Consider the following 25,533-nt stretch of genomic DNA (forward strand, 5'->3'; position numbering starts at 1 on the left):
GCAATGAGACAATTGAAGTTAAATTCAAATTATTGTTCACTAAATTCAGTTTACTCAGACTAACAATAGTTGAGAACATGGGGACAAAACATTTTACATTCAAAAGCAGGGCCATTAGACTTACTTAGACAGATATTGCATACTTTACAGCTAGATGCCAGTTTTGACAAATCAGCTGTTAAAGACAACTCAAAAAATTATTTGATCACTGAAAGGAGTAATTCTTATATCTCAGTCAAAACACTAAAATCTTTTGCTGTCCTGGTAGCACTCCACATGAGGTATCTTTGTAACCAGTTGATTAGTCAAGATGTCTTTCCTGAAAGACCGAGTTATATGCTAGTAAAACCCATTTATGAAAGTGGGGATAAGCAACCGATTTCTAATAATATATCTGTCTTCCTCATTCCTGTATTCTTAAACATTTTGGGGTGATAAGCATGTAACAGAATACTAAGTAACCTTTCTTATTATAAACTTTCAACAACTCATTTTGCTTGCCATAAAGCCTTCTCTACAGAGAAATTTATATATGATCTAAGAACCTCAGTTTTTGTAGAACTAAACAAAAAAAATGACCTTGATGGCATTTTCTGCAACCTTCATAAAGCCTTTGGTTGTGTAGATTAAAAAATTCTGCTGAAGAACCTAAAATGGCATAGTGTTAAAGGCCCCCTCTCACACTGATGAAGACATACCTTAACAACAGAAAACACAGGGTCACAATAACAAATGACACCACTAGCATAACGCTAAATTTATAGGGGAGAAATATTAAATGTGATATCCAGCAAGATTCAGTGCATAGGTCAATTCTCTTCTTGACCAGTGCATGGCTCATTTCTCTTCTTGACCTACATAAATGATCAGTCTGACATTGGAGGGCCATTCAGAAACTGTGATGTTTACTGATGACAAGTGTGCTGACAAACGAGTCCAAACCTAGTGTAAGCCTTAACTTTTAAGCCCCTCAATTACACAATTCCAAAAATAAAAATGTGATGAAAAGCTTTTTGGTTTCTAGCTGGGTGACAATATCAAGATGTCATGACATTTCAACAAGAGTCATATTCATAATCTTCTTGCAAAGTGTCAAGATTTGTGGATGTCATAATATTTATACTATAAGTGCACCTCTCCACCTGGCTGCGTGAGGCTAGTCATGTTAGGATGGTGAGTGTGGAGGGCAGTGAAGGTGCAGTTGTATGGGTGAGGGGTGGGTCAAAGCCCATGCTAGAATCTCTGCATGGGCATTCCAGATGTATGTTGTGTATTGGGTGGTGCTGGGAACATTTATCATGCTACCACTAACATGGGATTCCATGCTGAACTAAGTTGATAACCTTCATTCCTGTGGATCAGGCACTTGTGCATTCATGTCTCTATGTATTCCTTAACATTCCTGTCCTGAAGCTGGTTCCTTGGCATAGCAACTTGGTGTTCTCAAAGTCAGGAGTGTGATTTTTGTTTCATTAAGCTCTGCTGCTGCTGATTTCTCTGTCTCTCCCAGTTGTACATTTTGAGATACAGCACTGCATTTGCCCTATGTATTCATGACCAGATTCACATGAAATGCTATATATGCCTGGTATTCTCATATTTGGTGGGTCTCTTGCAGAACCAAGGAGCTCTGTAATCTTAGGCAGTGGCTGGATAGTTTTGATGTTGTATTTTCTAAGCAGTCTCACAATTTTTGCTGAGAGCAGTCCCAAGTAAAAAGGAATGATTCTCTTGTTTCCTTTGTCTCTTCTGAGTTTGCAGCACATTGTTTTTTGTTGATCACCCTTCTAATCTATGCTCCACTATACCCATTTTTACAGAACACTTCCATCAGATGTTGTAGCTCTGCTGGGAGGTTTTCTTTGTTATAGATGATGTGTGCCTTAGGTAGTAGCATGGTTGGCACTGCAGGCACATGTCATGTGGGTCTTCTCCCTTGACACTGCATGGCTAGTGTACCATCTGCCTTCTTCTTTGTTTGTTGTTGCTGTTGTCTTCAGTCCTGAGACTGGTTTGATGCAGCTCTCCATGCTACTCTATCCTGTGCAAGCTTCTTCATCTCCCCGTACTTCCTGCAACCTACATCCTTCTGAATCTGCTTAGTGTATTCATCTCTTGGTCTCCCTCTATGATTTTTACGCTCAATGCTGCCCTCCAATACTAAATTTGTGATCCCTTGATGCCTCAGAACATGTCCTACCAACCGGTCCCTTCTTCTTGTCAAGTTGTGCCACAAACTCCTCTTCTCCCCAATTCTATTCAATACCTCCTCATTAGTTATGTGATCTACCCATCTAATCTTCAGCATTTTTCTGTAGCATCACATTTCGAAAGCTTCTATTCTCTTCTTGTCCAAACTATTTATCATCCATGTTTCACTTCCATACATGGCTACACTCCATACAAATACTTTCGGAAACGACTTCCTGATGCTTAAATCTATACTTGATGTTAACAAATTTCTCTTCTTCAGAAACGCTTTCCTTGACATTGCCAGTCTACATTTTATATCCTCTCTACTTCAACCATCATCAGTTACTTTGCTCCCCAAATAGCAAAACTCCCTTACTACTTTGAGTGTCTCATTTCCTAATCTAATTCCCTCAGCATCACCCGACTTAATTCGACTACATTCCATTATCCTCGTTTCGCTTTAGTTGATGTTCATCTTATATCCTCCTTTCAAGACACTGTCCATTCCGTTCAACAGCTCTTCCAAATCCTTTGCTGTCTCTGACAGAATTACAATGTCATCGGCAAACCTCAACGTTTTTATTTCTTCTCCGTGGACTTTAATACCTACTCCGAATTTTTCTTTTGTTTCCTTTACTGCTTGCTCAATATACAGATTGAATAACATCAGGGACAGGCTACAACCCTGTCTCACTCCCTTTCCAACCGCTGCTTCCCTTTCATGCCCCTCGACTCTTATAACTGCCATCTGGTTTCTGTACAAATTGTAAATAGCCTTTCGCTCCCTGTATTTTACCCCTGCCACCTTTAGAATTTGAAAGAGAGTATTCCAGTCAACACTGTCAAAAGCTTTCTCCTTTTTAAGTGTATCCAAAAAAGGAATACATCCTTTCTCCTTAACTTCCATAGTAGATGCAACATTTGGGTGAATGCTATTAATATGCTCACAAAACTCATCAAATATTTGTCTGCCATGTTCCCACAGCTTAAAGATTTCATCAACATAGTGGAATAAGTGCTCAGGTTTATTTACAAGCAGTCTGAAGTACCATCTCCTCAAAGTGTTCCTTGTGGTGTTTTGTAAACCCATCAATTTGTCCCAAAAACTCCCCATTCCACTTGAAGTAGGAGGTAGTCAGAAATTCTCAGAAAGTTTAGCCATTTGAGGCTCAAAGTGTTGATCCAAAAGCATCAAGGAGTCTTGAAGAGGTACTTTCATGAAGAGTGATGTAACATCAAATTTCATAAGCAGGCCAACCAAATGGTTCAAATGTCTCTGAGCACTATGGGACTTAACTTCTGAGGTCAGCAGTCCCCTAGAACCTAGAACTACTTAAACCTAACTAACCTAAGGACATCACACACACCCATGCCCGAGGCAGGATTCGAACCTGCGACCGTAGTGGTCGCGCGGTTCCAGACTGTAGCGCCTAGAACCGCTTGGCCACGCCGGCCGGCACAGGCCAACCCTCTGGAATGGTGTGCCCTCAGTGAATGCTGTGTCCCACAAGAGGTTTTAGAAATTTAGCTATATATTTGGCTGGTCCATGGCTACGTACATTAATGGTGTCAAGTATTGGCTGAAGAGGTGCCCCTTCCTTGTGGATTTTCAGAAGTCCATACACTTGTGGTATGGCTGGTGGTCTGGGATACAGTTGCTTCTTCACTTCATGTAGTAAACCTGAGCTCCTTAACACAAAAATGATTTTCCTAACTACTGTGATGGTTGGATACTTCTTGTAGACCAATTCCTGTATCAGAGAGCTCATTTTGTGCTTGTAATCATTAGTATGAATTAGCACCTGACATGCTGCATGTTTAATCCAACCATTAACATGCTATAGACATCCCTCACTATCTCTTTATGATAAGTATGGAAGCATAACTGCACCATAAATGCTTAGATAATTGTCAACGTTTTCAATGGTTTCATATTCTTATTATTATAGATATAATTTATTCAGTCCTGAATGTTTTAATTGTAACTTAAAGTTATTTAAAGATACCAGGATTTGATGATATCATAAACTCATTATGATGGAAAATCAAACAGTGGAAACTTCAGGATGGAATATCAACAATATTCTGAAAAGGACAGATTTCTACTCACTATGTAGAGGACACATTGAGTTTCAGACAGGCACAATGATAAGACTGCTATACATTTTCAAAAATGGTTTAAATGGCTCTAAGCACTATGGGACTTAACATCTGAGGTCATCAGTCCCCTAGACTTAGAACTACTTAAACCTAACTAACCTAAGGACATCACACACATCCTTGCCTGAGGAAGGATTCGAACCTGCGACTGCAGCAGCAGCACAGTTCTGGGCTGAAGTGTTATACATTTTAGCTTTCAGCCAAAGGTCTTCTTCTGAAGTAGAAAACACACATACATTCAAAGAAGCACAATTCACTCACATGTAACCGTTATTTTTGACTGTTGGGTACAGACTTAGTTGTAACTGATCCTGATGGGAGCAGTAAGACAGTGGAGGGGAGGGGGTGGGGGAGGGGGGGGGGGGGGCAAGGAGGAGGTGGAGACGGGTTGAAAATAGCAGGGTGGGCTCAGAGAAGGTATATTGCTGCTTGTAGGACCTGCAGGGACTTGGTTGGGATGAGGTAGGGCTGCAGGTACAGTTGGAGGGTGTGGGTGGGGAAGGGGGGAGGGGGGTGGGAAGGAGAGAAGTGGAAAAGTGGAAAAGGACTAGTGGGTGTGTTGGTGGAATGAAACACTGTGTTGTGCTAGAGTGGGAGCAGGGAAGGGGATTGGTAAATGGAGGACAGCTACTAGTGAAGGTTGAGGGCAGGGGGGTTATGAGAATATAGGATATACTGTAGGGAGAGTTCCAGCCTGCACAGTTCTGAAAAGCTGCTGTTGGTACAAAGGTTCCAGGCTGCACAGGCTGTGAAGCAGTCATTGAAGTGAAGCACATTGTATTGTGTAGCATGTTCAGCAATTGAATGGTCCAACAGTCTCTTGGCCACAATTTGTCACTGACCATTCATGCAGACAGACAGCTTGTTAGTCGTCATGCCCCTGTAGAAAGCAGCACACTGGTTGCAGCTTAGTCTTTTGCTGACATGACTGCTTTCTTACATAGCCCTGCCTTCGATGGGATAGGAGGTGGACTGCAGTAGGTGGTGATGAGAGGCTGTGTGGGGCATGTCTTGCAACTAGGTCTATTGAAGGATTGTGTATGTGTGTGTGTTTTCTACTTCAGAAGAAGGTCTTTCAGCCAAAAGCTAAAATGTTTAGCAGTCTTTTTATTGTATCCTTTTTATGGTGAGTTGCAATCTATTCTTCCCATGATCTTGTCACTACTACGGGAAAATACATGTGTAGCTTAAGACCCAACAACCTAGTCAGTTTTGTAGACCCATTGTTCCTGATTTATAGGAAGTAATTAATCTATCTTAATATTTTATAATTCAAAAGTTATTAATTAACTAGCTGAATACTTGACTTTGCCCTGGTATGTATGTACTCCAGTTCTATTGGTCTACTTCCTCCTTACCCCACTTTCTGTCTGCATCCTCCAACCCCTTTCTCTGTTCATCTCCTCCTACTTCTCTCTTGGTCCATCTGCTTATCTCCACTCTCTCCACTCTCTATGTCCACTTCCCCTTCCCCCAATTAAGTCAATTTCCTCCTGCCCCTTTGTCTCCTCCTCAAGCCCTCTATCTCCTCCCATCCCCCCCCTCTCTCTCTCTCTCTCTGCCCGTTCCCTCCTCCCCATATGTGTGCACCTCCATATTGCCCCTCTCTGTCCCTCCACCTCTTCCGTCCTCCATTCTCTTTCCATGTTGTCTTCGCATTCCAAAAAAACATCCCTGGTTTTTACCCACACAGCACATATTTCCAGATAGTAAGTAATATGCATATCAAGTTAGGTCGAAATCAATCCAGAGGTTTCGGAAGAGTTTTTTACCCATGACTTTGCAAACATACACACACATCACATATATTTAACATATTTTACACTTACACCTAGATCTCTAGTAAATTTTGTCCCACAGTTTTGTTTTCATGCAGCTCAGGTGTTTATCACATCGTACCTTTGGAACTATGTGTCATACAATAATATAATTTTGCAGGTGCATCCATTTGTATATGTGGATACTGCCTACAAAATGTGTTATGAATAGAGTTCTTAGTGAAGAAGTCATCATCATTATTTTGAACAGTTTCCAGCCCCCTGCTGAGTCTGTTTGGAACACAAGCCTCTCCATCTAGTCCTGTTCTCCCAGCAGCTTTCTGTGTTCACTCTAGTCTAGTCCCAGCCTTTCTTTTTTTTCTTTTTCCAGTACACTCCTCTACACCTTTCCCCAATTATCTTTTGGTCTTCCTCTTCGTTGTTTCCTTTGCATCTCCATTTAGTGAATCCTCTTGTTTTCCATTCTCTTTAAGTGCCTGTAGCATCTTAGCCTTGACATCCCCATCCTGTTCTGCAAGGGTTCCTATTTCACTATTTCCCTTACCTTCTCATTCCGCATACTATCTCTCCTTGTTGCTTCTATACTACTTCTGAGGAACTTCATTACACAGGCCTGTGACATGGTAGGTTGTTCTTACCACCACAGTGATTCTTTTCTGAGAGTAAGTGACATGTATATCAAGTTTGGTTGAAAATGGCCCAGTAGTTTAGGCAGAGATGTGGAATGTATATACATACATAACACACTTTTATATGTGCAGATTTAGATCCAATTTCAAGACACCTCCATCATATTTTCAAATTCTGTTTTGATAACATTGTAACACAAAATTTCCTGAACACAGTGACATTCTTGGGTATTCCATATTTCAGATTTTGAGGGAAATATTCAAAATTTAAAGTTTTTTTGAATGGATTATAAATGGCAGCTGTACTGGAAGCTGGAGAAAATTTATTGCAAACAAAAATTACAATATAAAAAATTAGGGCCTTGTGTATTTCCAGTACACAAGCTCACAAATCATTTAGTACATGAAATAAATAGTCACAAAAACTCATTGTGGCTAACTCAGTAAGATTCTGTCTTTACTATTATTACTCCATTTATCATTTTCTAGTAACTGATGAGAAACCATGAAATTGCAAGATGCTTCCAAAAAGAAAAACTTTAAATGAGATAGCTGGGCAGTATATTCATCAGAGCAAGATCTATGTTATTTTGCAGTGGTGAAAGCTTATTTCAATATTGTCAAGGGTGTCATGTAGGGACACTACAGAAGTAATCAAGGATTGTGTTAATGTAAAGACAATGGTGAGCAAGCACCAAGCACTGAACTATTATCATTGTATGTGTGTGTAACTGAGTACTGAACACTCACCATTGTATGTTTATTAAAAGCAGTTATTCATGAATCTTATCTGGGATCATCACTATTATATTTCTTTTGTGGGAATAAACTTCCCATAATTAGTAAGGTGTGTGTCTGTGTTTTCTGCTAACGTTAATATAATTCAGTACTCTGAAGAACTCATACTGTCACCATTGAATTAGCTTTGTCTGCAGGTAGGACTTGTACCTGCATGCACTGAACTGCCATCATGCAGAACAGAGGCAGACAGTGCTAACCACCCTGGTTCATAGTACACACATCCTCTGCAACAAAAAAAGCCTCCCAGCTGAGCTACAACATCAGAGGAAAATGTTCCACAAAAATGGGTCCAGCAAAACCCAAATTAAAGAAGTTTCTCAAAAAGTTGTAGTAAACGAGGAAGAGGGGTAAGGAAACCAGAGATGCACTTTCCTCCTTTATGCACTCAGCCAAAATTGTGAGGTTGCTAGGAAAATGCAGCATCAAATCATATTCTGAGCACTGCTTAAGATGAAAGAATTTCTTGGTTCTGCTAAAGAATCACCAAAACTGATCTCCCAGAGTTATATAGCATCCCATGTGAATGTGGCAAACTGGACACACATAGCACTGTATCTCAAAACACTGTGAGAAACACATCAAGTGTTTCCAGCTGAGACATACAGAAAAATTAGCAGATGTAGAGCATAGCATAAACAAAGATCACACTTTTGACTCTGAGAACATGAAGGTGCTATGCCAAACAACTGGCTATTTGGGCAGTGCTGTTAAGGAATCCAAAAATTCAGAAAAATTGGATCAAAAGGGATTAAGGTTATCAACTTAGTTTGGCATGGAATCCCAAGTTAGCACCAATACAATAAGTGTTTGCTCAGCACTGTCCAGCACACAAGATACAACCAGAATGCCCATGCAGAGATTTTGATCACAGCCTCCAACTTGTCCACCATCCTCAACTTGTGCAAGATGGGTCCCAAAACAACTCACACAGTTGCATAAAGAAACACACTTGGACATCTGCAAAAAATGTTTGGATTGCTATGGTAACAAAGGGGACAACTTCTTAGACAGGATCATTACTGGTGACAAAACATGGATGCATCATTATGAGCTGGATAGTAAACGGCAGATTATGGAATGGAAACATACAAATTCGCCATGCAAGAAAAAGTTCAAGACCCAACCGTCCACAGGAAAACTGATGCTTATGGTTTTTTGGGACACACAAGGTCCAGTACTGGAACATTATGGGGAAAAGGGCACAACAATAAACAGTGCACATTACAGTGATATGCTTACTGCCACGCTAAAGCCTGCAATTTGAAGCAAATGCCAAGGATTGCTGTCAAATGGTGTTGTGTTGTTGCACGACAATGCCTGTCCACATACTGCTGCCCACACTGCTGAAATGCTCCAGAAATTCACATTTGAAGTACTGGATCATCCTCCATATAGTCTCGATCTTGTCCCTTCTGACTATCACTTATTTGGTTCACTCAAACAGGTATTAAGGGGACGTCGACTTGCCTCAGACGAAGCAGTGAAAGAAGTGGTGCATTACTGGCTCGTAGCTCAACTGAGAACCTTCTTTTATGAGGGCATCAGGAAGCTTGTACAACGATGGACAAAGTGTGTTGAAACGCAAGGAGACTATGTCGAAAAATGATATTCTTGTTAGTTTCCTATTAGAAATAAAATTTTATAACTACTTTGCAGATAATAACTGACTTACCCTCATATATTGACAGTATTACACATTTTATCTTCTGGACAACAATTTTGGCTCTAGATTTATAAGTTTTATTGACTGAATTAATTTTGTGTTCTATATTATACTTTTTATATGCAACAAAAGAATTTCATTCTTCCACACCAAAAGCTAGAATGTTAATTGTAATGCAATATGTCTGATATTAGCACATCTGATAATAAAATTAAAACAATTTGGAATATTGTGAAAAGGGAAGCAGGGCAATCGAAAGCACAGAAAGACTGTATTTCTATCAAACACAATGAAAAGTATGTTTACAAGAAGTCAGAAGAAGAAAACATTTTTAATAATCATTTTTTAAGTGTTGCAGAGATAATAGGATCCATCTATTCATTAGAAAATGCAAGCCACTATATGGAAGAGGCAGTACCTATGCAATTTGATAAAATTTAAATTCAACCAACTTCTCCTACTGAAATTACGAAAATAATAAATTCACTCAAAAGTAAAAGCTCACATCGAATTGACGGCATTTCCACCAGAGTACTAAAAGATTGTTCCCAACAAATAAGTAGGATTCTCAGTCACATATATAGTAGCTCACTGAAACAGGGAATTTTTCTAGATAGACTGAAATACGCTATTGTTAAACCACTGCATAAAAAAGGAGATAGATCTGACGTTAACAACTAATGCCCAATCTCACTTCTGACACCTTTATCCAAAATTCTTGAATAAGTAATGTATTGAAGAATAGCACCACATATTTGTAAAAATGAAGTACTAACAAAATGTCAATTTGGTTTTCAGAAACACTTTTCAACAGAAAATGCTACATATGCTTTCACTGATCAAATATTAAATGCATTAAATAACCAAACATCACCCATTGGGATATTTTGTGATCTCTCAAAGGCTTTTGATTGTGTGAATCATGAAATTGTACTAGATAAGCTTAAGTATGGTGGTATGAGGGGGACAGTGCACAAATGGTTTAATTAATACTTAACTGTTAGAATGCAGAAGGTTGAAATTAATAGCACAGATAGCCTGCAAAAAACCAGCAGAGTCCTCTAACTGTGGAGATATCCAGAATGGTGTCCCACAGGGTTCAGTCTTGGTTCTGTTATTGTTCCTAATATATATTAATGACTTACCACTCCATATTCGTGAAGATGCAAAGCTAGTTCTTTTTGCTGATGATACAAGTATAGTAATCATACCCAAGAAACAAGAATCAGCTGAGGAAATTGCAAATAACATCTTTTGGAAAATTATTAAGTGGTTCTCTGCAAATGGACTCTCACTAAGTGTTGAGTGCGCCCCTGGTAGCTGAGTGTTGTCAGCATGACGGAAAGTCAATCCTAAGGGCCCGGGTTCAATTCCCGGCTGGGTCGGAGATTTTCTCCGCTCAGGGACTTGGTGTTGTGTTGTCCTAATCATCATCATTTCATCCCCATCGACACGCAAGTTGCCGAAATGGCGTCAAATCGACACACTTGCACCAGGCGAACGGTCTACCCAACGGGACGCCCTTGTCACACAACATTATTTATTACTAAATGTTGAGAAAACACAGTTTATACAATTCTGTACAGTAAATGGCATAACACCATTGATAAATATAGACTATGAATGTAAGTCTGTTGCTAAGGCAGAATACTCAAATTTTCTGGTTGTGTGCATTGATGAGAAATTAAATTGGAAGAAACACACTGATGATCTGCTGAAATGGTTAGGTTCAGAAATTTATGCTATTAGGGTTATTGCAAATTTTGGTGACAGACATATCAGTGAATAATTTTCATTCACTGCTTTCATATGGCATCATATTTTGGGGCAATTCATCATTAAGACAGGAAGTATTCATTGCACAAAAGCGTGTAATCAGAATAATAGCTGGAGTCCACTCAAGATCACCTTGCAGACATTTATTTAAGGAATTCAGGATATTCACAGTACCTTCACAATACATTTATTCACTTACGAAATTTGTCATTAATAACCCATCCCAATTCAAAAATAACAGCAAAGTACATAGCTACGACACTAGAAGAAAGGATGATATTCACTATTCTGGATTAAATCTCTCTTTGGCACAGAAAGGGGTGAATTATGCTGCCACAAAAATCTTTAGTAATTTGCTAAATAGTATTAAAAGTCTGACAGATAGGCACACAACATTTGAAAGCAAATTAAAAGAATTTCTGAATGACAATTCCTTCTACTCAATAGATGAATTCTTAGATATGAAGTAGTAATTAATTAATTTTCTATGTAAAGAAAACTTACGTTAAAGTAGCACGTTCTACATCATTATGAAATGTTATATTCATGATCTATAGAACAAGGATTAATGAATGAACAAATGAATGTAAGGAGACAGGGTTGGTTGACCCTTGCACAGTTACTGTGACTGAATAAAACGCAGGAGCACAACAGTTGGAGTTACAAATACCTGCGCCTGTGCCAGATCAACGGCTGCTGTAAACTGGTCTGCTCCTGGAGTGGCATAATAGCGTTGTAGGTTGTCCATAAGATCCTCAGCAGACAGTCCAACCCCCAGGTATCGGGGGCACACTGTTACCAACACTCCGACAGAGCATTCTGCAATCAGTAACAGCACCAGCACAAACAGATACTGAAACAAAAAAGAGATGACAAAACCAATAAATAAACGACTTTGAATTGTAGAAAAAGGATACTGCTTCAAAGCTAGTTGTTAAATTAACGTAGACATGGTGGGCAAGCTAGCATATTCCATTTGGAGAACTCGAAAACCATGGCTTCTGGCGAAATGTTTCGTCACTACATTAATTTCCTACAAAAAAGTTCATATCCATTTTTTTTCTCCAGGACTGATAATCTCCATGTTGCATATTGTTTAAATGGTATAAAATTACTGTTTACTGTTGTATGAAGTGGATAAGAACAAATATTAAATGTGTGTGCCATATCTAAGTGCAGTAGAGCTGTATTAAGAGAGAAATAGTGTTCTGTGGTGTAACAGGGTAAAGCGGTGGGAATGGAGGGAGGAAGGACAAGGGAATGTAGATAGCCTGTTTGTGGTCATGCACTTCCCTCCTTCATAGGTCTGCAAACTGGAGAGCGAGCTTTTGATTCCTCACTCTGTCTATCTCATACATCACAAGAAGCAACACAGGATGTTGCACAAAGTTATGCCAATCCTCTACAGCATGCTGTATGAACCACTGGCTGCGCAATGGGCAGAGACGCTCTGGGGCTTGTTTATTTTCCACGAAGTGTGTTAATACTAAATGTTACACAAATAGAAGTTCAGATTGGATAATACTAATGCATACGGACAGATTTATGTAAATCTTTGCTCACTGTTCTACACTGCTAGAGGAGAAATAGGAGAAATTAATTCTTAGTTTTCTTGTACAACACTGTAACATTCTGCCAAGAAAGTCAGCTTCCCTCACCATGAATGCTGCTTGCTTTTAAGTTTACAGACAGACTATACTTTACTAGCATTTTCTATCTAGTTTTTTTTATATGAGTAGAAAGGAGCTTTCATTTAGATAAGGGAGTTATATCCAGTTTATTAAATAAGTACTTGTTTTGATTTTTTAAGTGAGCTTTTATGTATAACGTGTTTCTATAAAGAATGGCTAAGAAGAGTATAATTTGTAAGTGTGATGTTGTCAGTGATGTAATATTAGTAATTTTCGCCTGACAAACATTAATATACCCTCAATAGTAAACGCCTGATGGCCTAAAGTTATCTAACAACTGTAAAGTAAAAGAAATGAACCATCGCATAGCAGCGACAGAATCTATTATTCTTTATCTTTGCAGTTCTTGGGGGGTGCCTGTAAATCTCTATGTACATGTATAATGATATAAAAAAGAATTCTGTTGTTTCAAGACAAATGAGGCATTTGGCGCCTCACCGTGTACCGTTTGTATGCCATGAACGCAAAGGTATTTTATATTTCATGTGAAAATACTGAGTGAATATGCTAATTGTTATTTTTCCAATCAGAAAACATGTAGTTTCTTGTAACTGATTACGAACAGACAGCATCAAGAGGACATTTTGACTGTTATGTATAAAGTATTTAACCACAACTGTCAACTATTGTAATTTAATATGAAAAGGTACGTAGCATTAAAAAAGGTGTGTTAAAGATAAGTGTGCTTATTTTATTAAATTAACCTTGATGATTTCCATCTCTTCATTTACTTAATTGATAATTATTTTGTGTTAGTTCATCACCAGAAATTACGATCACGCTGATGGGCCAAACGCAGCATGAGGCAGAAGGAACATTATCGTTTTCCTATTATTTCTGAACCAACTTTTTTTTAATTGTGTAGTGTTGCATTTCTTTTAAAGTCTATAAATCTTCTGGTCCCTTAGTGTTGTTCCTGGTATGACTACATCGCGAATATAAAAATGCACAGAAATGATAATATTTCTCTTATTCAGGTATTTAATGCTCAACGTATGTTATTATAATAGTGTAATCAATCCCTGATTCTGTTGCCTAGTGGCCCACCAAAATATTCACTTTTTCGACATTCTTTCAAAAAAAAAAAAAAATATATATATATATATATAAAATAACAATTCTTTTTCTTTTTGCCCCCCCCCCCCCCCCCCCCCCCCCAAGAGCAACGCTACAGTGACCTTTTTAGTGTTGGTGGGAAAGGGACTCTATTGGTGATTGTGGCACCTTGCTGCTATTTGTGATTCAGAGCAAGAGCATATCCTAAATTTCACAGTTGTGTCGTAGTCGCTCTGTGCTGAATTATGAACGGCCGGGAAGTTACTACACTCGTATCACCATTAATATTGTCAGACCTTCCAAACTGGGGCAAAAACTTGATAGTGCGCTCCCCAAGCAAGACAATACACATTTCTTCACTCCTTAGGTCTCAGCATTTTTTTTCTCTCTAATCTTGCTACAGCTTTACACGAATTCTGCGCCCGAATCTCTTACCACATCAAAAGTTCGTCAAACGTGTTGCTACATACAAAATCGAAATGTCGTAGTTTAAGACTGAAAAAGCTGTTAATACGAATAATACACAAGACTGGTGTGGTTTCTCGATTTGATTACGTCTATTTTGTCACTGTTACATAAAACGAAATAGGGCTTTCAAATATTGCCGCAGTTATAACACGCCAAATAAGTGAGACTGTTTTGACACAAATGGTCATTTTTATGTACTTTATTTACATAAGTAACAAGGGGCAGAACATAATTCACGAAGTACCAATATCAAATGCCCATTAGGCCTATTACAAGCAAAAAAGTTCTATGTTAGGAAATAGTTCGACATTTCTTTCATATGCTCCACTTTATGAAGCTTGAGATAAAAATGTGGTAGTACGAAATGTTTATATAAATTTGGAATCATCATATTCTTCCACACAATATGTGTGATGTCTCCTTTTCTTCTCCTTCCTTGTTCTAACAATCAATCTTGTCACCACTGATCCTGTAACTTCTGGCAAAAATTTTCTGTCAAAATTTCATTTTCTCGGATACACCGAGAAGATAATGTGTGATCTTTCTTTCCTGTTATTCCTGTTAGTCATTTATTTCCACTCTAGTAGTTTGAATCTACGGATTTCGCTAATAATTATAACAACGCTTATCACACATCTAACCAAACATACAACCAAAACAGCGACTGGCATTCACCCGTTCGGGTTTATTCGGCTCAGCTCTACATCCTCGTCAAGTTTTGTGTACGGGCAAGTTTTTTATTTCTAGTTGCGAGCGGGATTCCCCTGGCATAGACATCCCGTACCCTATGCAAGCATTCAAAAACTTAATTACAGTTCGTCCAGAAATCAGCTAAGAATGAATTCCAAAAATGTTCAAGAACCAACTGGGATCTGTTTCAAAATCACGTGAATAATCGACAGTAATCTGCTGTAATGAATTGCTTGACTTATGCTGAAATGTCACCTAAATGACCTACTTCGGTTCCAGAGGGAGACAATTTAAGCTTCGTAGATTCTTCAGATGTTGGGAGAGCTGAGGCTGGGATGATGCATTTCGTATTCATTATGGTGTGAAAAATATTCCAACCAGTGGTAATGGGAACAACGAAAACAACACTGACAAATACGTATTGACAGCATGTTAACTTGGGACAGTGTAGCAGACAGTTGACAGCTCCAGATGTTGAACTTTTTTGTATAAAATCTCACTTAACGATTCCAAATAAGCACTCATTTAATAAACTGAAAAGAGCTCTGCTGTAAAAACACAAGCTGACTGAAGTTAGTCTGCTCACATGAGAGAACTGGACAGAAGATTGTGGGGAGGTATGTTCTGTCTGCAAGTTGAAAAGCAAGTTGCTTCTTGTAACATGGTGGGGTAGGCAGAGTGGGGAACCATGTACTCACTCCTCAGTTTGCAGACCTATGAAGGAGGGAAGCGCATTACCACAATCCTGCAATGTACCTTCCTCTTCTCCCTTCCACCTCTACCCTCTCTACACCTTTACACTCCCAGAATGCTGTTTACCCTTTAATACGATTCTACTGCACTGAGACATGGTATACACATTTAATATTAGTTCTTAATCCACTTAATTTAACAGCAACCCGTAATTTTATACACACTGGACTCGCATTCGGGAGGACGACGGTTCAATCCCGCGTCCGGCCATCCTGATTTAGGTTTTCCGTGATTTCCCTAAATCGCTCCAGGCAAATGCCGGGATGGTTCCTTTCAAAGGGCACGGCCGACCTCCTTCCGCGTCCTTCCCTATTCCGATGAGACCGATGACCTCGCTGTCTGGTCTCTTTCCCCAAAACAACCAACCGTAATTTTATACCATCAAAACATTATTTTTAATAATCTGCGATCGTTCTCTCCATTGCAATGTGGAAACAGTTAGAGAAAAAATTAATCGGACCTTTTTTTGTACGAAATTTAATATAGTTTTATTTTGTGCTGGTAAACATTTTCGAATTCTTCTTTACAGAAGAATTGAACTGGTAGAAGCCGACCTCGGGGAAGATCGGTTTGGATTCCACAGAAATGTTGGAACACGGGAGGCAATACTGACCCTACGACTAGCATAGAAGATAGCTTAAGGAAAACCAAACCTACGTTTCTAGCATCTGCAGACTTACAGAAAGCTTTTGACAATGTTGACTGGAATACTCTAGTCAAAATTCTGAAGGAGACAGGGGTAAAATACAGGGAGCGAAAGGCTATTTACAATTTGTACAGAAATCACATAGCAGTTACAAGAGTCGAGGGGCATGAAAGGGAAGTAGTGGTTGAGAAGGGAGTTAGACAGGGTTGTAGCCTGTCTCCGATTTTATTCAATTTGTATATTGAGCAAGCAGTAAAGGAAACAAAAGAAAAAAATTGGAGTAGGAATTAAAATCCATGGAGAAGAAATAAAGCAAAACGAGGATAATGGAATGTTGTCGAACTAAATCAGGTGATACTAAGGGCATTAGACTAGGGAATGAGACATTTAAAGTAATAAATGAGTTTTACTATTTGGGATCAAAATAATTGATGATGTTCGAGGTAGAGAGGGTGTAAAATGTAGACTGGCTATGGCAAGGAAAGCGTTTCTGAGGAAGAGAAATTTGTTAACGCTGAGTCTAGATTTAAGTGTCAGGAAGTCTTTCCTGAAAGTATTTGTATGGAGTATAGCCATGTGTGGAAGTGAATCATGGACGATACACATTTTAGACAAGAAGAGAATAGAAGCTTTCGAAATGTGGTGCTACAGAAGAATGCTGAAGATTAGATGGGTAGATCACGTAACTAATGAGGAGGTACTGAACAGAATTGGGGAGAAGAGAAAAATGTGGCACAACTTGACTAGAAGGAGGGATCGGTTGGTAGGACACGTTCTGAGGCATCAAGGGATACCAATTTAGTACTGGAGGGAAGCGTGGAGGATAGGATTGTAGAGTAAGACCAGGAGATGAATATGCTAAGCAGATTCAGAAGGATGTAGATTGCAGTAGTTATTCAGGTATGAAGAGGCTTGCACAGGATAGAGAAGCATGGAGAGCTGCATCAAACGAGCCTCTGGACTGAAGACCACAACAACAAACATTTTCGGTAGATACCACAGTTTTCGAGTTACTCAATAAAAACATAAAAAAGTGACCTTTAAACGCCACCTCCCATCCCCATTCTCAGATTTTTAGTAAACCTACGTTGTTCATGAAACTCCCCTCTATCACTGTGCAAAAACTCGCAATTCCACGATTTTTTTTTTCATTTTAGACCTTTTACGGTCTTCGGTGACTGGGCTACTAGTGGTGATGGTGGTTATCGCTGAAAAAATAAGTTTTGCGTTATGTAGTGTTTTTTTTTTCTCCGCACAGCATTTTAACCTGACTTAAAACCGCTCAAAATAGCCGATTCCTATTATTTCCTATAATAAACGTGAAAGTCGAATAAAGATTGACAAATTTTGACTCTCTCAGTTTCAAGATATATTGAAATAAAATTAAATACGCAAATAATAGGAAACTGAGTCTATCAACGTTCGCTGCTTTTCTCCAGAAGTGATAAGTGGTTGAATACTACAAAAATCTCCAGTGTTCTCTTATTGATTCTATTTTCTTTAATTGCTCAAAAATCATATTTTGATTGGGGATCATACCACTATTTGGGGATCAGAATAGTCAATGCTAAATGGTGCAAAAAATTGTTCTAATGGCTCTGAGCACTAGGGGACTTAACATCTGAGGTCATCAGTCCCCTAGAACTTAGAACTGCTTAAACCTAACTTACCTAAGGACATCACATACATCCATACCCGAGGCAGGATTCGAACTTACGACCGTAGCGGTCGCGCGGTTCCAGACTGAAGCGCCTAGAACCGCTCTGCCACATCGGCCGGCTCTAAAGGGTGCAAACTGCGGTAGAAGAACACTCTTTCGTGTTACTCTGTTTGTTTTCAGTGGCTACAAACAGATAAAGGTTTATTGCGTAGACATAGCCAGTGGATCAGCTACTTCTTATTTTTATTGTATAATATGAATGAATTGTCGTTAACTTTTTACTTACTACTATTACCATAATTTCCTTCCTGTTTTATTTTCCCACAGAAGTGGCAGACCAATTTTAAAACCAGCTTTTAAAACAAATGAAGCATTGTATTTCATTGCTAAATTACTTTGTAAAAATATTTCCAGATTGCAGACGATGCCATTCTACAACACAAAGGATGTCTGGCGACGACAGCAACGGGGACATTATTGTCTCTGCAATGCTGTACCAATTCTTATGTCACGTGTTATTAAAATACCATTTTTTAAGAATAAAAATTACTTCACTTTTTAAAAAAGTTTATTAAAAAACGAAGAATTTTAGCGCTGCTGCTACGGCTAATCGATATTTCGTTTTTTAGTCTGTTATTGGTAAAACACAAAAACATCAGTTATAACCAAGAGAAAACATATACCGAAAATACCGGCTATTCATACCATATTTTACGGACTATAAGATGCTGCGGACTATTTTTAAAAAAATAGCATTCTGCCATTTTTATTATTAGGATGCCAAACCAGCTAAAAAATTCTTAGTTTGTAAAATCGAACTGGCCTTTAAAACTCCTGATAATCGTCATCTGAACTTGCTTCTTCTTCTTCTTCCTCTTCGTCGTCGTAATTTGTCCTTTTCAGATATAAGATGGTCTTCACTGGCATCGAGGGCATTACTTATGCCACACTTCTTGAGAGCTTTTACAATAATGTTTTCTCTCACTCTAGATCACGACTGATTATCCAGTGACGCACTTGTTTGATTGTAGGTCGTTTTAAAACTCCTTTCGGCGTGAATTCGTGGTGGGTTTCATCCATCATCTATTTGTTCCATTCCTCTCTCCTATACCCTTTAATTGGTTTATTTATCGAGACATCAAGAGGTCGCAAATGTGAATTAAGTCCTCTCTGAATAAGAGAAAGCTCTGAATTTCCTTGTCTCAATTTCTCATTCACAGAGTTTTTCAAACGACTGCTAAATTGATCTAGCATAAGAAGGGAACTATTCTTCAATAAAGCATCTTCCCTTCTTTCCCACACTCTATTAATCCATAATTTCATACCAGCCTCGTCCATCTAACTTGTCATGTACGTGAATAATAACACCTGGCAGTATTTTAGAAGGTTCTGGCATTGTTTTGCGCTGGAAAATGATGATTGGATTAAGTTTAGTACCGTCAGCACAACATGAAAGGACCGCAGTATAGTGCATTTTTCATGTCCATTTGTTTTTATAGTTTTAACACCTTTCATGCCAGCAGTTCTGTTGCTCGGCACACCGAATATCAGAGGAGTTTCATCAATATTCGCTCTTTGGCTTAGTTCCTCACTGATGCGATGGAAAGATGGTATTTTCTTTTCATACTCTCGTGATACCTTCTGAGATATTTTGGTTTTGGTTTGCATGCTAAGACTATGACGCTTCATAAACGTGTGGCGCCAACCAACTTCAACCTTTCCAAAGTAGTGCTACCTCACGAACGTGTATTTGAACCATTTTTGTGTTAATTCCAGTACCATTTTGACAGTGCACTTGAATCCATATCAGAACGTCACCTTCTACGTTCGGCCATTTTACATTTAGTCCTCTATTTACTCATTTAGTCTTCCTTATTTTTTCACTTCTTCTTTATTAGCCAGCCAGTCGCGTATGATTTTTTTCTGTCGATGGAGGGCCGAAATTCCGCTCAACTGCTTTGTTTCTATGTTCTTCTGCATATGCAATTTCTTTGAATTTATAACCCACATCATGTCAGTATCTTTTATTTTTTACCATTACGAAACTAGCTACTGACAAAAATATTGTACTGTTACCGAGAACATATATCACTTTCAGTTCAAATTCACTCGCACCGAAGACTGCAATGACGCATCATAGGCTAGATAGTGTTTCTGGGTTTGTGTTTGCGGGTTGGGATGGAGACAGTGTTAGCAAACTTGTGAATCCCCGCAATTAATGTTCTTTGCATCGGTGTAGTGCTTCTGGCAGTTGAATCCAACGCTACCAGATGGCAGCGGATTTATTGATTATTTTTCCTTGAATGCTGTAAACTTAACATAGATACTGGATTCTGAAAGATACGGTTACTGCCCCTCTAGACTCATGAAACTAGGCAACAGGGGCGGGCTCACATCTTCAGCTGTGCAAGGTTTAAGGAGCTTTTGCGCATGCACAATTCGCGTGACGTAATTGGCTTCCGGGCCAAAAACATACGGATTTCACAACGACGTGCACAGCTAGGCCCTTGCCATGCAATCATAAATTTACGTCAGAGCCACACGCGGTAGCACATTGCAGCAGATTTTTATTCCCATTCACTCGGCATAAACACTGCTGGATGATAGCACACGCCTCAGATATCCTAATTCACTCACATATACTGTAGTGAAATTAGATCAGATGTCAGTATACGGCCTTAAAGTTGTACTGACAGTAAACCTGTTTTGTTGGTTTCTGAATGAGTCACAGTATATTAATTTATGAATTTTATCATACAGTAATCCATTTGACGCGCTGAGAATCATAAGGGCCTAAAGTACATCACTGTCGATTATGAGATTGTACCATTTATTCATGCTTCTGAAATTGTGATCTTACGGTGCGTCAGGTTTATCTGTGCTGCAGGCCCACATTTCGTATATGAAAATTCACTGTTTTGTCTGATACTCACTTAAAAGTGGAATCAACGGCGGTGTGCTTTAGGTCCTTATGGATCTCAGCGCCTCATTTGTATTCTAATCAAGTGACCCTGTTGGTAGACATTACTACTTGATTTTAATCATTTCCACACACGGCACTTTGTGTTTGGAATTGGTTGTTTACTGTGCCGGAATCGGCTTTCGTGTGCAGTGTAAACATTTTAAATGCCAGCAGCTAGCAGAAAAGTAAAGCTTTGAGGAGGGGTCGTGAGTCGTGCTTGTGTGGCTCAGTCCATAGTGCACTTGCCGGCGAAAAGGCCCGAAGTCCGAATCTCGGTACGACACACAGCTTAAGTCCGCCAGCACTTCGGATCAGCGCCCGCTCCACTGCAGAGTGAAAATTTCATTCTGGGAACAGAAAAGAAATATTACCAGGAAAAGTTAACCGCAAAGGAACTAGGGCCTCCTAGAACAGATCCTTTGATTGAGAGAGTGACGGAAACAAATGAGCGTGACTACATGCGAACGTTTAACAGAGAAGTGTTGTGTGAGTGCAGCGCAATAGTATCTGATTTTCAGCCCGGAAGTAAATTCGTGAACTAACACGTCTGTTAGGGATCTTGTACATTTGTTCGAAAAAATGGAAGAGACCGAAAACTCCCTCTTACACAAAAATGCGTAGTGGAGAGCTCGAAAGCTTACGCGTTATTTCGTTAAACTTAATTATATGATGATGATGACGACGTCCCATACTCCGAGGAGCGTGGGGGACGATGCGGGAGGCCCGCACCGCCTATTAGGCAAGGTCCTAGCGGAGGTGGTTTGCTGAGCGATACTGGAGGGGAGGAAGAGGGTTGGGTTGTTTGGGGGAAGAGACCAAACAGCGAGGTCACCGGTCTCATCGGATTAGGGAAGGACGGGAAAGGAAGTCGGCCGTGCCCTTTCAAAGGAACCATCCCGGCATTTGCCTGGAGCGATTTAGGGAAATCACGGAAAACGTACATCAGAATGGCCGGACGCGGGATTGAACCGCCGTCCTCCCGAATGCGAGTCCAGTCTGCTAACCACTGCGCCACCTCGCTCGATGGAGGTGGTTTGCCATTGCCATTGCCTTCCTCCGACCGTAATGGGGATGAATGATGATGATGATGATGAAGACGACACAAGAACACTCAGTCATTTCGAAGCAGGGAAAATCCGTGACCCCCAAAACAATAAAATGCCGCAATGACAATTCTTTCTTTTGTCTGATAAGTTATGCATTTTATTATTATTATTATTATTATTATTATTATCACTGTTATTATATTGGCTGTGGCTGTAGTTGTATAAACTTGTTGATAAGAAAAAGTGTTATACAGCAAATGCTATTAATTTCACACACTCAAATTTATCTGAATGTAAAAATTTGTGAACACCCAGAACGTATACTCACGAGCCGCCACTGCCAGATAGACATAGGTTTCCCGCGACATCGAATATACGGTCATTTTTAAGACCGGTGGAAATTTTAAATCAAATACTGGACATTTTTATATTAATTTCGGGTATGAGATGCATCTTAATTTTGGAGGGCAATATTTCGAAGAAAAAGTGTGTCTTATAGTTCGTAAAATACGGTAACTAAAATTGCGGTATCAGTTTTGGCAGAGAGATTTTTCCCATCTCTAGCTACTAGAAAGAAACAAAGCCAAACAGATAATTGCAGCATCCAAGAAGAAATCCTGGGAAGACTTTGGAAACAGGTTGGAGACTATGGGTCAAGCTGCTGGAAAACCATTCTGGAGTGTAATTAGCAGTCTTCGAAAGGGAGGTAAGAAGGAAATGACAAGTATTTTGGACAGGTCAGGAAAACGGCTGGTGAATCCTGTGGATGCCTTGGGCAGATGGAGGGAATATTTTGAAGAGTTGCTCAATGGAGGTGAAAATGCGATCAGTAATGTTTCAGATTTCGAGGTAGAATGGGATAGGAATGATGATGGAAATAGGATCACATTTGAGGAAGTGGAAAAAATGGTCAATAGATTGCAGTGCAATAAAGCAGCTGGGGTGGATGAAATTAAGTCGGAACTCATCAAATACAGTGGAATGTGAGGTCTTAAATGGCTACACAGGATAACTGAAATGGCCTGGGAGTCGGGATAGGTTCCATCAGAGTGGACAAAAGCAGCAATCACACCAACCTTTAAACATGGAAACAGAAAAGATTGTAACAACTACAGAGGTATCTCTTTAATCAGCGTTGTGGGTAAAATCTTCTCAGGTATTGTTGAAAGGAAAGTGCGAGTATTAGTTGAGGACCAATTGGATGAAAATCATTGTGGGTTTAGGCCTCTTAGAGGTTGTCAGGACCAGATCTTTAGCTTACGGCAAATAATGGAGTGTTGTGAGTGGAACAGGGAATTGTATCTATGCTTTATAGATCTAGAAAAGGCATATGACCGGGTTCCTAGGAGGAAGTTATTGTCTGTTCTACAAGATTATGGAATAGGAGGCAAACTTTTGCAAGCAATTAAAGATCTTTACATGGATAGTCAGGCAGCAGTTAGAGTTGACGGTAAATTGAGTCCATGGTTCAGAGTAGTTTCAGGGATAAGACAAGGCTGAAACCTGTCTCCACTGTTGTTCATATTATTTATGGATCATATGTTGAAAACAATAGACTGGCTGGGTGAGATTAAGATATGTGGACACAAAATAAGCAGTCTCGCATATGCGGATGACTTAGTTGTGATGGCAGATTCGATTGAAAGTTTGCAAAGTAATATTTCAGAGCTAGATCAGAAATGTAATGAGTATGGTACGAAGATTAGCATCTCCAAAACGAAAGTAATGTCAGTGGGAAAGAAATATAAACGGATTGAGTGCCAAATAGGAGGAACAAAGTTAGAACAGGTGGACGGTTTCAAGTACTTAGAATGCATATTCTCACAGGATGGCAACATAGTGAAAGAACTGGAAGCGAGGTGTAGCAAAGCTAATGCAGTGTGGGCTCAGCTACGATCTTCTCTCTTCTGCAAGAAGGAAGTCAGTACCAAGACTGAGTTATCTGTGCACCGCTCAATCTTTCGACCAACTTTGTTGTATGGGAGTGAAAGCTGGGTGGATTCAGGTTACCTTATCAACAAGGTTGAGGTTACGGATATGAAAGTAGCTAGGATGATTGCAGGTACTAGTAGATGGGAACAATGGCAGGAGGGTGTCCACAATGAGGAAATCAAAGAAAAACTGGGAATGAACTCTATAGATGTAGCAGTCAGGGCGAACAGGCTTAGATGGTGGGGTCATGTTACACGCATGGGAGAAGCAAGGTTACTCATGGATTCAGCAGTAGAGGGTAGGGGGAGTCGGGGCAGACCGAGGAGAAGGCACCTGGATTCGGTTACGAATGATTTTGAAGTAATAGGTTTAACATCAGAAGAGGCACCAATGTTAACACTGAATAGGGGATCATGGAGGAGCTGTATAAGGGGGGCTATGCTCCAGACTGAACGCTGAAAGGCATAATCAGTCTTAAATGATGATGATGATGATGATGATAGCTACTATTGTAGGCGCCGCCACGCTGCGCGCGTGCCGCACCCACCACGGCGAGGAAGCAGCGGCTGTGCAGGCTGGCGGCCCAGCAGCCCAGCACCCCGCCGGCGGCCACGACGACGCCTGCGCAGACGGCGGCCAGACCCACGTAGTAGAAGAGCGGCTGGCGCGGCGCGTCGTGCGACGTCAGCAGGCGCGACAGCAGCACGCGGCCCGAGTCGGTCAGCAGCGCGCCGCCCGCCGCCACCACGCTCAGGCCCACCACCTGCAGCAGGCGGCGCTCGTCAGTCGCGCACGCCCTGGCCACCTAGCAGGCACACTATGCACTCACAAGGGAAGCTCCCCACCCCCCTCAGATTTAGTGGTGAGATGGCCCAGTGGATAGTCCGTCAAAAACTGAACACAGATCAAGCATGGAAATAGGAAGAAGGTGTACTGAACTGTGACAATAAAGTAAAATAGAAACAGTGAAACATCCAGTGTCCGGAAGTGCAATAAAGAGCAGACTGAAACAGCAACGGCGTCTTGGGTAAATAATCATGCTGTTGGACTACCAACTACCACACCATCAGCAATACTTCTATAATTTCTAAGGAAGCTCCTTTAATGATCCGCTTCGCAGCTTGAACGTCCAATCCATGAGAAGCTGAAAACTGATCTGAACCTACCCGAACCAAACGGAACCGATAACGGGATCTACGCCCATTCAACGAAAAGACACGCTTGGACGTGTTGGCCAACGCACAACCGCTACTCAAGGCGTTCATTTACGAAAAAAATAAATAAATAGCACGAAAAAAACTAATTATGTTTAATTTTAGTGACTCCCATGTGGTTTACTTACCTTTACCCTTTCTTGCCCCCTCATGGTTCAAATGGCTCTGAGCACTATAGGACTTAACAGCCCCCTCATAGATGTAGGTTAGTCGTACTGGGAGCAGTATTAGAAATGGTTCAAATGGCTCTGAGCACTATGGGACTTAACATCTAAGGTCATCAGTCCCCTAGAACTTAGAACTACTTAAACCTAACCAACCTAAGGACATCACACACATCCATGCCCGAGGCAGTATTCGAACCTGCGACCATAGCGGTCGCGCGGCTCCACACTGAAGCCCCTAGAACCGCTCG

General features: G+C 40.1%; 1 protein-coding gene across 1 annotated transcript in view; it reads right to left on the minus strand.

Annotated features, from left to right (window-relative positions):
- Nucleotides 1-25,270, minus strand: part of LOC126095641 (CD82 antigen) — a 65,748-nt gene extending 40,478 nt beyond the window's left edge. The window contains exons 1-3 of the mRNA XM_049910403.1: nucleotides 25,247-25,270; nucleotides 24,452-24,709; nucleotides 11,671-11,853 (exon numbers count right to left, since the gene is read on the minus strand). Of these exons, the coding sequence (XP_049766360.1) occupies nucleotides 11,671-11,853; nucleotides 24,452-24,709; nucleotides 25,247-25,270 (465 nt within the window). The remainder of the gene's footprint in view (nucleotides 1-11,670; nucleotides 11,854-24,451; nucleotides 24,710-25,246) is intronic.
- Nucleotides 25,271-25,533: the final 263 nt, after the last annotated feature.

The sequence above is a fragment of the Schistocerca cancellata genome, chromosome 8 (genome assembly GCF_023864275.1).
Source record: "Schistocerca cancellata isolate TAMUIC-IGC-003103 chromosome 8, iqSchCanc2.1, whole genome shotgun sequence".
Taxonomy (NCBI): Eukaryota; Metazoa; Arthropoda; class Insecta; order Orthoptera; family Acrididae; genus Schistocerca; species Schistocerca cancellata.